A 13,164-nucleotide genomic window follows, 5' to 3' on the forward strand; every position below is an offset into this window, starting at 1 on the left:
AGCCCATTGCTGTTATGTGGAGAACCCGGGATTGATGTCTGGCACTGCATGTTTCCCCAAGCTCTGCTGAGGGGGCCCCAGTGCCCAAGCAGCACTGGGCAGAGGAATGCTGGTCCCAGGTCCCATGGGCACTGCTTGCCCCACCCCTCACCTCGCAGAAAGAAATAGACCAGAAGGAATCCAACCAGAAACAGGAAAGGTTCAGAGTACAAGTTAAATGGCTATGGAAGCTCATTCCTCACTTGCATGAGAGTGCTTCTAAAATAAAGCCAAATCAAGCGAGAAGAGTGAGTACGGCTGCTTCAAAGACCAACGGAATATCATAGAGCCAGCCAGGGCAGGAGCCGCAGCCTCAGTAGTGACTTGAGTAGAGAGAAAAGGAGAGGGGATCTGTCCAAGGATGGTCTCAGGTAACGGACAAGGCACCACACTGCACAGCTCAGCCTCTTTTTGTTATGGGAAGGGTGGGTGAAATGTGATACAACTGGCAGTGCTTGGGGAGCCACGTGGTGCCCAGGGATGGAACCTGCATTTTCTGTGATCTCTCCCGCCCTGGGGGGCTTCCTTCCTCCCACAGTACTGCTGGGGAATATTACGAGAAGGCTGTGGACCAGAAACTCAGACCCTTCGGTCTCCTGAGTTTCCTGGGGACTGCAGGCCAGATCTCATTTCTCCAGCCCCCTCTCTGTGGACCACAGAAACGACCCTCTAGTAAAATTATGGGATGGGAATGTGGTCCTACACTCCACTTTGGTGATTCTTCTCTTCAGCTGCACCATGAGTATCTCCAGTGCAGGGACCTCCCCGCTGACCCTTTTTGTAAGTGGTTTCCTATTAAGGGTTTCATTTTCAGGGAAGTGTGAGGGAAAAAAAAAAACCACAGATGCTCACATTACTTCTCTTTTCTGAAGAGGGCTGTGATCAGACACCTTTGTGATGTGGACCTACCCTTCGGGGTGGAGGGGGATGCTTGGACAGCAGGCTGCTCACCTTAGGAGGTGGAAAGTCAGGTGAGCAGTGGTCGCCCCACATGAGACCCATCATTGCTGGTACCCACATTCTAGGAAGTGGGGGAGGAAGTAGGCTTAGCCATAAGAATACCAACATGGCATAAATTCTGATATTACCTGTCGACAGACTAGATTCATAGTTTTTTTCTCCATCCTATCTTTGCTATCTCTGATTCTGGTTCTGACAGCATACAAAATAGACCTTCAGTTGCCAAATTAGGAGAGAACTATTGAGTATGTGACTCCTGTTATTCATATGCAGAGATGAAATATAGCCTGCATTCCCTAATATAACAGTTGTAGTCCTAACTGGCATTAAACAATTATTTATGAAATCTCTTTGCAGAAAAATGGAGCAGAAAAAAAGGAATACATTTGTATAATCCAGATTTCAGCACTGAACTTTCACAATACTCTGGATATTAAAGGAATTTAAGTTGTCTGGAAGTATGCTGTTTATTGCACTATGAGTTCTTCTTTTCCTGCTTGTTCTACCTTAAAGTTTGAAAATCACTCTCATCAATAAACATTTTCCAGAACCTCCAAAAGAAGCAGAAATGCTAACTTATTCAGGAGAGCAGTGATCAGCTTTTTATCAAAACATGAATTACTGCAGAGAAACTTAATTTTGAAAAGTAATCTTGTTCCTGCCTGTAACATCTTTTAAAAATATAAATTATGCTCCTTTCCTGCGGAACAAGGCTGTCATTTTCTTTATTTAAACCCATTTATTAACTATATGTGCAACAATGCTTCCAGCCTCTGTGAAAAAGAGGTAGTTGGACTAAGTCATTCTCTCAACATGTTTATTGAGACCCTTACTTTCCCTCATTTTGTCTTTTCGGAAAACATGGAAAAACAAGCTGAATGATTATCTTGAGTGATGGCAACCTAAGTAAGAGATGTGTGCTAGAAAGCTCAATGGTTTTCAACTCTATTCTACTTTGTTCAACACTGAAAATCAATGAACTGATGATTACTTGAAAAAAAAAGACATGCTTTTCTGAGGTATGCTTTTTAAAAGAGTGTATTACACAGTTCAGAAGGATCACTGAGTGATCGACTAGGATTACAACTTGGATTACAAATTGGACCACCAACAATAAAACTGTTTTAGCTGGGAAGAAATAATTTAAATGTAAATCCTGCGTTAAAGTTAAACATACTCACACAAGCATGCATGCCCACCCTCACATGCACATATACATTTGTGCACCACACACACACACACACACACACACATACACACACACAAAGCCCCCCTCACACTGAGCACTGAAAAGGGAGGCTTCCTGCATAACTCATAGCCACTGATAAAGGGGCCCCTTGATGAAGAGAAGCTTAGCAGGAATTAACAATACATTAATGTCATGAAGCCTGAACATCAACTAGGCAGAGTGCCTAGAGCTGGGGAATCATGTTGTGTGTCCCCAGCTTCATTTATCAGAATGATATTGGCTAGGAGCTGAATATGCCTACTAGAGTGAAGGAAAGACATCAAACTGTCTTTAGTCTTGGACGATTCTCAGCAAGTGCGAGAATTCATTCTTCATTGTTTTGAAGAGAGGGCTAACTACTTAGGAGCTTCAGGAAGGTTGATTTCAGTTTGACAGAAGACACACGTTCTGTCAGAATGTTTCCAGTGACAACAGTGCTCCAGCACAGAGTGCATCCAGGCTGTGCTTGCAGAAGTCAGTTTCAACAACCTTGTGCATCTTTCAGGTACAAATGCGTTAAAAGGGATGCTACCTAGAGGGTGACCGCATTTTCATTTCAAAGAACAATTGTTTCCTTATCAGTGGAGGCTGGATCAAGAACAGTTTCCTGGCCCTGGTCCTTCCTACGCCCCCAGTGATTTGCTTTTAAGAGAAAAACAAGGAATCTCCTAACCATTAAGGCAGAGAAAGAATTAGAGATTTCTGTGCTGCTGCATTCAAACATCTTGAAAACATGGACTCATACTGGAAGGGAGTCATACTATTTCACAAGAGTTTATGTGAAGCAGTACTTGCTATCTCTGGTTTATAAAGGATGGCCAATTGGATGTTAAGAATGAAAGATTTTCTTGAAATAAAATATTTATCTAAGATATCTTAGAAGTTCAATTCTCAGCTAACTATGAATGTACATTAGGTGTTAAATATTACTAGCAGACTTTTCCAGAAATTCAAAGCATAGTAGTGGAGCCTTTAGCAGTTCCAGATATTTTAGAATGTGTCATGGGTGGAGGAACCCAATTTGGAGAGACAACCTGAGGTGCTTACCAACACAGAGACTAAGGTGCAGGCTGTGAAACCAGATTGCCTGGGCTCGATTCACAGCTCTACGTCTTACTCTTGGATAAGCCACAACAACTTGCTATGCCTCCATGTCCTCATTATAAAGTTCAATTAACCATACTGGCCCTCATGATGGTGATGGTGAACTAGCATATCAAAACTAGGCAGGCACTATGTTTCCTATTATTCCAGGCAGTTTGTTTTCCAGAAAATCTGAGACTCTTTCAGCTTGTGAGCATCCCAGAATCTTGTGGAATCGTGAAGTCTGTAGCCTTATATAAAGTAAATGGGCCAATCAGTATCTGTGTTATCTGGGATACTCCTACTCCTTTAATTATTTGTCATAAAGAATTAAAAAATGTTGAAGATAAAGTCAGGCCTTCTCCTAACATAGGTAATACACATTTTGTCACAAGAGAAATAAAATATTTTAACACAAAATGTCATTAGGTATTTTGATATATACCAACTCATAAACTGTTAAAGGTTTAGGTATAGGTATCATCTATAAATCCACTACCAAGAGCTCTGAAAAGGTTATAAGACTGATAATGCTATAGCAGGTGACAGCATTTTCACTTTAAAGAACAAGTGTTTTCTTATCAATGGAAAGGTAACAGTTTGATTTCAATGCTGCAAAATGAAATAGTTTTGTACAACATAGCTAAATATTGCTTCCCTTACTTTAAAATACACTTATTTCCAGTTGCAGTAGAAAATCATAGACTTGAAGAAAATGATAAGTTATTCCAAAGAAATAATGCTTTGCAAAACAATCCAAGCATTTTTATCATTTGTGAAACACTTTCTTGTTTGTAAAATATGTTGACAAACACCACTTTCTTTGTGTCTCACAACAATGATGTGAGATGGGTATCAATATCTCCTTAGATGAAAAAAAATAAGGCTCTGAGTTAGAGGTTTTTTTTCCAGGTTATGGAGGATATATATTTGGGAGATGGTATTTTTTTAAAAACCCTGTTGGTATTTTAAATATGGTATTATAAAAATCTCATTATATGAAATCAATACCATTTATCTTAGAATTTAAAACTTTTTTCTATTTATTTATTTTTATTTTTATGGTGTTGGGAGGAAGAGCTACAACAGAACTAGAGAATTCATCTACCCTTGAATTTTTAGGAAGGTTAGATTCTCACAGCCAAAACTCTGATGATCTATGGACCTGAGTATTGGACTGGCTATAATGAGAAACATTCCAAAAATTTCACAAGTAGAGCACAGCCTGGTGCCTCTCTGGGTACAAGCTGCTCAATGTCAGCCAGCCCTGGGACCATTAAATATCATAAGCCAAGTTCACTGATAATGGGATTTTTAAGTATCATCAGATTCCTTATCTGTTCAGTTGAAAATAGGATCTTTTCTATCAACGCTTAAAAAAAAATCCATGGTCTGATTTCAACTAGAACCACTCCCTTAGTTAAGCAGCAACACTGAGGGAAATGGAAAAACATCAGAATTTTTCTAGCAAAATGACTGGAGGGGTTGAAGTATAACTGGTGATGGTCAGAACAAGATCATGGGTCTCTAATTTGCATTATTGGTGGACCAGAGCATGGCAGAATCAAGATGTATAAGGTGTCAGGGTCCAAACACATCCACCTGAGTGAATCTCTCACTGCCTTCCCTGATTATCTTCAAGACTCATGGACAGTAGGGGCAGGAACACTTCACTGTTACCGCCAAGATGCTCATCTCTCTAATACTGGAATTTCTTTTTTTTTTCTTTTTTGGGTCACACCCAGCGATGCACAGGGTTTACTCCTGGCTTTTTACTCAGGAATTACTCCTGGCGGTGCTTGGGGGACCATATGGGATGCCGGGGATCGAACCCGGGTCGGCCGCGTGCAAGGCAAACGCCCTACCCGCTGTGCTATCGCTCCGGCCCCTAATACTGGAATTTCTGACCCCAGAGCTACCACACGTGGGGTAATGTATTTTGAATTTGAGAAGAGACAATCACTGGCCCCCATTAATAAACAAGTGATATATCTCATCAGGTGTAAATTCCTAGGATGAAAGCAATGTTTTCTCTTTTTTCTTGGCATGGTGCCTTTGGGAATGGATGCTGGTTGTGACATGAAGCAGGGTACAGAGATCATCCACTTCCCAAGTTTTCTCTGAAGAAATGTCAGCATGTCACCTTGACAAACTGTCAAATTGGAAGGTCCTGGTGGAAGAGCTTACCGAGATTATTCTTAACCTTCCGCCTTTTCTTTTTCTTTTTGTTCTTTTTTTTTTTTGTTGTTATATATGATGTGTCTGTGCCTGAGTATTAGAGTTGTTCCTTAGCCCTTTATGGAGGATAATTTGAACAGCTTGGGTCCCTGGGGTAGAGGTTAGGTTATAAAAATCAAAATGAAAAAAAAACCCAAACTAGCCATTGAATAGTGGGCATTAAAAATGTTGTTTTACATAATAAAAACTCATCAGTTTGGGAAAAAAAGACTTCGTAAAATGCTTTTCCATCCAACATAGTTATGCTATTTTCTGAAGCCTGTTTCTGTAAATTCCCCAAATACCAAAGCGGTGAAGAGAATTTCTAGGAACAACAGGCTTTTCCCTCCCAGAGAAAGAGAAAGTATAAAAGAATCAATTACTACCCTTCTTTCTTCCCTGGGATAGCTAAATGTCTGCCTTATGGCTGTTTTGGATAGTCATGCTTCTTGAGCTAACAATTTCGTGTACTATGGATTTTAAATAAGTTTTAAATTTCATTTAAGGGAAAAATTTATTCTTCACTTATTATTTTATCTGGCCAAACTGCAGTAACATGTTATTACTGTAAGATACCCTGTGTTACACCATTTGTAACCTCTCTTTGCACAGAATATCCTAGCTATCCTCTTTTTTTTCAGATTTTGATGATTATTATACACGGATTCCTTCTCCATTGTGGCAAAAACTCCTTGATAAATCTTCACACACATTCAATTAAAATAATAAAGAGCAAAAATTCTATTTAACTCTGAAGATATATCCTTGGCACAGATGAAACTATAACAAAAAGATAGACTTCATAAGATATCACAACTACCCAATACCTTACTAACACTATGCTATACCTGAATTGATTATTATATCACATACATAAACTGAAGTTCAAAAGAACAACATGGCCTAGTTAGTATAGATCACACAATCAAATAAATCCAATCTAAACTTCAAGTGAAGGAGCACCATGGAAAATAGCACCCACTATTTGGAGAAACCCTATAGGCAAGATCTTTTCTTATAGATACAGAAAACCTCACAAGCTATATAGAGAACTTTCCACAAATATGAGAGAAGAGCAAAATCCTAAAAGGATCCACAGGGAGGGTTTCTACTTAAAAGATAAATGAATAACCATTGTTGCTGTACTTTTAGAGGATTTCATGGTGATGACCAGCAACTGATTCAATCTGTTTCCATTTAACTACCAGTGCTTTTCATCCGTGTTCTGCCTAAGTATAATCTATGGCAGCATATGGGAACTTGGTCTATGTTGTACTCTTAGGAAAATGTGTTAAATCACTATCAAGCAGAAGCAACCCATAGAGCATCAGGGGACACAGAGAAATAGCATCAGGTAGAATAGCTGTGTAGAAAACCTGGTCTAAGGCCAAAGGAAATAGCAGATGAATAAGTATTTTGAAAATGCAAAAGCACTATTTGCATTATGGTGGTATGATACAAATGTGAGTGTAACATTTGTTAGCAGTGTGGAAATGGGATAATATCAAGATTTCTGAGAGAATTAGTCAAATTTAGAAGGATAGGTTAGAAAAACTTCATTTCAGCATGAGGAAATCCATTGCATAGCTGTTTTATACCATTAAAACCTGAGATTTAAAAATGCTTTGGGTACTGAAGTTCTGGATGGGTTCCTGGCTACCTCACCATCTGTAGGGGGTCTAGCTGCAGCTGGGCTCTCAGGCACATAGAGGGTCTTGGCCAAGCTTCTCCAAGATTCCTCCTTTACTAAGAACAAAAGAATGAGCATCGTGGAATGAATATAGTATGTTAAATGCTTTCAAATAAAGACATAATTGATCTAGTCAAACTTCTTATTGGTACTGTTTAGATCAAGAAACATTAGACTCAATTAAATGAACTTCTCAAGATTTGGAAGCATTTCGGACAAGGCCATCAGTGCAGTTCATGGGCAAGTTTGGGTTTGGTTTCTTTCTGGGTGTGTTGCCTAAGTCAGTCATGTGGTGTCTCCCTGTTTTTAACATGTCTAAAACGTTCTTATTTTGAAAATTGTTTCTCAGTTGGTGCATATTATATAAGGCAACGGCCTGAGAAATATAAATATCTTTATTTAGGTGTTTTATTTTCACTCAAACTCAAGGACTTCTACATTATAAATTTTCCTCATTTATTTTTAAGCTAAGTTTGTGCAAAGCTATGTATTTCTCTCACTGTTTAGGAGTTTTAAAAACATTTTATGAAGACAAGTATTTTATTCTTCATGTTTTCTAAAAATGAATATCTTCCATAAATGGTTACAAATTTCACGCTGAGAAACTCTTTTTCTTTCTTCTTTCCTTTTTTTTGGGGGGGTAACGTTGGAGAATGTAGTCCCTCAACTTTAATAATTCCATCACTCCCCTTTATTACTCATTTTTAAAGAGCACTTTGACTTCTGAACATCATTAAGTAAAATTTCTAAAGCTTATGCTTAGACCCTAAATGCTAGAAATACTTTTTCTCTTAATATGTTTTGCATATTTGCATTTACTCTCTCATCTTCATAGAATGTCAACTTAAGTTTGCTTTCCATGAACTAGATGCATGTGGACAATTGTGTGGAGTACTCTGGAGACAAAGAGCTTTGAAATTTTGAAAGATCTATAAGAAGGTTTAGAAAAAAATGTGATATCTCATACGTATACACAAACATGAATACCACATTTATTTATTAGGGGTATGGAAAAGGGAGGGTTTCAGAACTTCTGAGGTAATGAGCCCGAATTAGAATTACAGGGTAGAACTGTTATGTTTTCAGCATGAGGGGAACCCCACTGCTTATATGTATTTACATCACTACTTCCAGTGGTTTAAAAAATGTTTAGTGTTGAATTCAATTTTGTTTCTCACATACATTTAAGACAAATGGAAGCCAGAAGATTGCTTATATCAGAATGTAAGCAAGTAACAAAATAACTGCCACAATATTTACCAATCCCCTGTATTCCAAGATAGGAATTCTAAACACAGGTTCTATCATTTAACTGAAAACAATTAAGCACTATCCCAGAATTACCTTTTAGAGACTATTTGCCAGCAAACAAACTTCATAGGTGCAATGGACATCAAATGTATCTCAATTTAATGTTAAGCAAGGCTTGCCCAAGTGAAGCAAAGCATTTCCAAACATTTGTTACGCAGACCTTAAGAAGGCAAAACTATGAATTACTGCAGCCACCCAGAATGTCAGCTTTCTTATCTGTGGCTAAAACTTAAAAATCTGGCAGGGACTCAGATAATTTGAAAGAAGTAGGAGGATCTTGAGGACATGGAGCTGTCTGAATGATTTTCTCTTAATCCATTTTCCTTTATTTTAGCAAACAAGACAGCAAGGCTAAAAATGACTTGTGTGTCTTCATGGGAAACATACTGGCGAGGCACACAGAAACCCAACAGCAGCCAGCCCCCTGCGAAAGACCCTTTGGAACAGATTTGCAGAGTCTGAGGTCTAGGCTGGAAGGAGGATAACTGGCTGCTTGCTTAGAGGAGCCAGAATGGCTGATTTAAGTCTTTAGGGAGCTCCAGCATTATTGGCTGAACACATGACTTAGGGAAGAACATAGTCCAGAGAGTGTATGATAGGTGGTTAAAAACGGATTTCAAAAATATTCTCCCAAAAGATAGAATAAAAGGAGGGAAAAACCCAACTGAGCTTTTGTGTAGTGGGAAAAGACACACAAACAAAATTGTTCAAATACAAGTTACCAAGTATTCCAGACTTCAACAGATTAAAACCTTGACATGACACCGTTTTTAAAGAGGTAAGAGCAGGCTCATTTTGTCACTTTTTCATATTATCAGACTAGGACACATTTTTAAAAAACGAACAAATGAAAAGGAGCAATTAACAGACCATTGAGTTGCAATTCAAAATGCCTTTTACCAATTGATTAGATTCCTACTTTCTCTGCAGCATAGGTGCTGTTCGGAGCAGCAGACTTGAAAAAGCTTCTAATAAGCTCCTCGTAGCTGATGGAGGCCTGTGTTCACATAAATCATTGAGAGTTGTACACGTGAGGTAAATTAGCACATGCACACAGCCTAGAGCTTACTACCTCCCTTCCCTCTGCTCATCTTACTTATCTTTTGCTTGGGAACTTTCTCACCTGGCCAGAGAAAGTTCATTTAATTTTTTCAAGGGTCAGACTGGGTTAGAGGAAAAAAGACCTGTATTAAAGGTTCTACAGTCCTTAGCTTGTAAATCGTAGGAAGACAGTAAGCTAGACAATCTCTCCAGCAATCTTCTGAGATTACATAGGCAGAAGAATAATCGATTCCTCTTTGAAAAACTTGCACTATGTGGACAAATTTCATTAGATAATCAGCCCAGATAGGTTATTGTATTGCTGAAGTTGGCAGTTAACATTAGTGAATGCTCATTAACCAACAATCCTCCTTTATCCATGGAAGAAAAGGTTCAGCAAAGACCCAGTTTATTAATACGTAAAGACTACATGGTTCAAGGTTAAAATAAATCATGTCTCTAACAAGCTTTCAGTAGAGAAATTTAACTATATATGCGATCCACAATTATGAACAAATAGCAGGAAAATATATGAAAATTTAGAGAAAAATAGCTTTCAGGCTCTATATTTAAAAGGACATCAGTACAAATAATAAGGATTAAAAGACAACACCTAACAAAAGAAAAGGGGAAAATAATTCTTTTCTTGTCTCTCCTGCATTTGCTGTATCCTGTCAATAAAAGATTCTCCATAATCCCAACATTGTCATTCTCTGCACAGAGAACCCTGAGAACAATTCAATATTGAGAATGCTGAAAGGAGACATATTATCCCATGCCCCCTCTCTCCAGGGCATTTGAAGGCAGAATGCCATGCTTTCCAGAATATTCTCTTCATATTTTTCTTTTGTCTGCTGAAGCATGGAATATTTACCAAAGGCTTTTAAAAACAGAATCTCACCAAACAGTTGAGAGAAATGTTTAACAACCAAGGCAAAGCAATTACAGTCAAATTTTCACCTTGAGATTCTCATCTTAGGTGTGGGAGGTAGAAAGAAGTTCTCTTAACACATCATCTGAACCTGGAATGAGGATGAGAAGGGTTGACTTTGCCAATAGTTGTCAAAAAACCCATGTCACAATCAATCTCAGGGTGAGGTTGCAGACTTAGCTGTCCAGCAGAATGTGCAATAACGACAGTGCCAGTGGATGGTTATGGCTGACTCAAGTTGCTAAGAGTTATCTGCAGAAAGCCTAGACATAGATAGCCTAACCCCAAATAGGGGAAGTCTGAAAAGAGCTGTCTTTTTTGGTTCTGCTAAAAATGGTGTCAATCAGCATCACCATTTTCAAGGTAACAAGAGGGGACACTGCAACTAACCCAATAGTGCAATTCTGTACAAATGTGCCAACTTGGAAGAAAATTCTTATTACATGGTGTTAGCAGTTCCCCCTGGCTTCTGCCCTGTTGCCCAACCAAGTTACAATTTATAATATAGACTTTCAGGATTTGTTCTCATTGTGAGTTGGTTCTTATGCAGCATTACTGCGTTTAGAGCAAAGACTTGCTAGGTTCAATAAACTAAGACATAATTTCTTTAGTAGCAACCAATACAAAAGATTGGTGTATATGTTTCAGTCTAGTTCAGTCTACGGAAGGAAGGCAATGGAATAAAATGATAAAATTCCAGTTAGGGTTGAACAGTCAGCATTCATTATAAGCTTATTGTTCAGTACTAAAATGCATCACTTGATATGGGTGAAAGGCATAAACATCACAGAGGCTTTTGATACCTTACCTGAGCCATCTGCCTCTCCAGTTTTGATCGGGGAATATCATCAAAGTAGTTTTCATTTCGTCTCCTCCTTGCATCGCCCTGCATGATAATGTGAGGAACGTCTAGGGAGCCACCAGTGGTGTAAGTGCTTTGGCTAAGTGATGGAGACAACTGAGGAGGAGTGTGATTACCACTGGGTTCCTGAATGGAAATACATCATGAAATAAATACCATGTTCTCGTGGCTGACCTTTGGTTTCAAAATTGTGAAATACTGACAAGACACACTGTGGGGCGTGGGGAGTCACTTTTGCATCAATTGCCAGGGAATGATGACATCCCACCATTTTATGAATGGCCCAATCCAGCCAGTACTTGCCCCCCCCCCGCCACTCCCCAACATTTTTTTTTTCCAAAGAGTTAAAGTAGAAAGCATCAGTCTCTGTTTTCTGAACCAGTATTGGATGACAGCAAAAGAGAGAAGCACATCTGTGGTGGGTGTCCCCGACACTCTTGAGTATGTTTACAGGAGAAGAAATTGTGTCTTCAGGTAGACAGTCGCTCCTCACTAGGGTGAAAGCTAGGATGGGGCCTAGTGGCTCTTGATCCTCCATCCAAGAGTGGTCTGGCAATCAGGCAGGAGAGAGGACACGATATGGAAACAGCATGTCACACGCACAGACTGCAGAGCCATGCATATAATGACAGAGGATGCATTTCAACGGCAAAGACAACTCAAGCTGAGGGAAACTGGCTCGAAGTAAGGTTATTCATGCCCGATGCGGGGCTTCTGTGTTTGCACGTTAGAGGAGGATTGGACAGAATTGATGTTCTGAAACCCCCCTTGCTCTGGCCACCCCCTGACAGACGAACGTCCTGCACCTTTTCCTGGAAATCTCTGTTTTTGATCTGTTTGTGGTTCCCTTAAATATCTTCGAGGGAGCCAGAGGGAAAGTCAGAAGAGGAAGGAAAGATTAAATTAAGTAGCAGGAAATTACTCCTCTCGAGTTATATTAGGGTGGCTACCCAGTTGGTGCTCAAATCTCTCTTCCCTTCTGTAGCCAAGTGAAGGCAAGACAACAATTACAGTCTATCCTCATTTCTCTTCACAATTTATTTGAGTCTCCTCTTACTGAAGGAGAAAATTAGGTCCCATATCTACTTTCACTAGTCCCAAACCACTCAACTATTCTCCAAATTTCTCAGTGCATCCCAATTCTCCCCCTAATCAATTTTCCCCATGGCACCTTTCACTGCATCTCCTAAAATCTTTATGTGTTTTTCTTCTCCTTTAAAAGATAATCAGATGAAAATCCTAACAACTCCCTTCCTGCATGACCCCCTCCCCCCCCCCCCCCCCCCCCCCCGCTAGCTTTGTCAGCCTTGGTGCTGCTTGCTGGACTTCCCTGATAAGGGGTGTTCCACAGCATTTTATTGCTGGCAGCTCCATCTAAGTGCCATTGCTAGTGCTCATTATTGCCACTTTTCTGACACTTGTTAAAAGGGAATTGACAAAACCAAGCAAGCATGGGTCGAAATATAGAATGGAGCTGGAGTTCTTCAACTGGTCATAGAGCTCTAGCTTTTTGAAGGATTAAAAAAAAAAATTTTTTTTTTAAAAGTTCAGCAACTGTGGGTTCTCTTTCCCACTGTCATTTTGTCTGGGAATTGTCTCTCTCACTTTTCCTCTGTTCTTTCCTTCCCTCTCTCTTTCCTTTATTTTCCCCTCCCTTTCACAGTTATGCTTTAGGTTTTCTCCCTCATCTTCATGTCTAAAATGTGCCGAAATAGCTAATTCAGCAGCTTCTCTATTCTTAATGCTCAAAGTAGGACAATTTTCACTCTTCTTCAAATTTTCATTTCTTCAAAAAAATAAAG

At 39.4% G+C, this 13,164-nt stretch overlaps 1 protein-coding gene across 18 annotated transcripts in view; it reads right to left on the reverse strand.

Annotated features, from left to right (window-relative positions):
* The window catches only part of ANKS1B (ankyrin repeat and sterile alpha motif domain containing 1B), a 1,196,591-nt gene that overhangs the window by 70,903 nt on the left and 1,112,524 nt on the right, over positions 1 to 13,164 (reverse strand). For 13 of the 18 annotated variants that reach the window (XM_055118586.1, XM_055118589.1, XM_055118583.1 and 10 more), the window contains one exon: positions 11,309 to 11,488. The exons of 2 other annotated variants lie outside the window; for them this stretch is intronic. In XM_055118586.1, coding sequence (XP_054974561.1) covers positions 11,309 to 11,488 — 180 coding nt within the window. The remainder of the gene's footprint in view (positions 1 to 11,308; positions 11,489 to 13,164) is intronic. 3 more of the 18 variants (XM_055118591.1, XM_055118588.1, XM_055118600.1) reach the window with 1 other exon arrangement.

The sequence above is a fragment of the Sorex araneus genome, chromosome 10 (assembly GCF_027595985.1).
Source record: "Sorex araneus isolate mSorAra2 chromosome 10, mSorAra2.pri, whole genome shotgun sequence".
In the NCBI taxonomy this organism is placed as follows: Eukaryota; Metazoa; Chordata; class Mammalia; order Eulipotyphla; family Soricidae; genus Sorex; species Sorex araneus.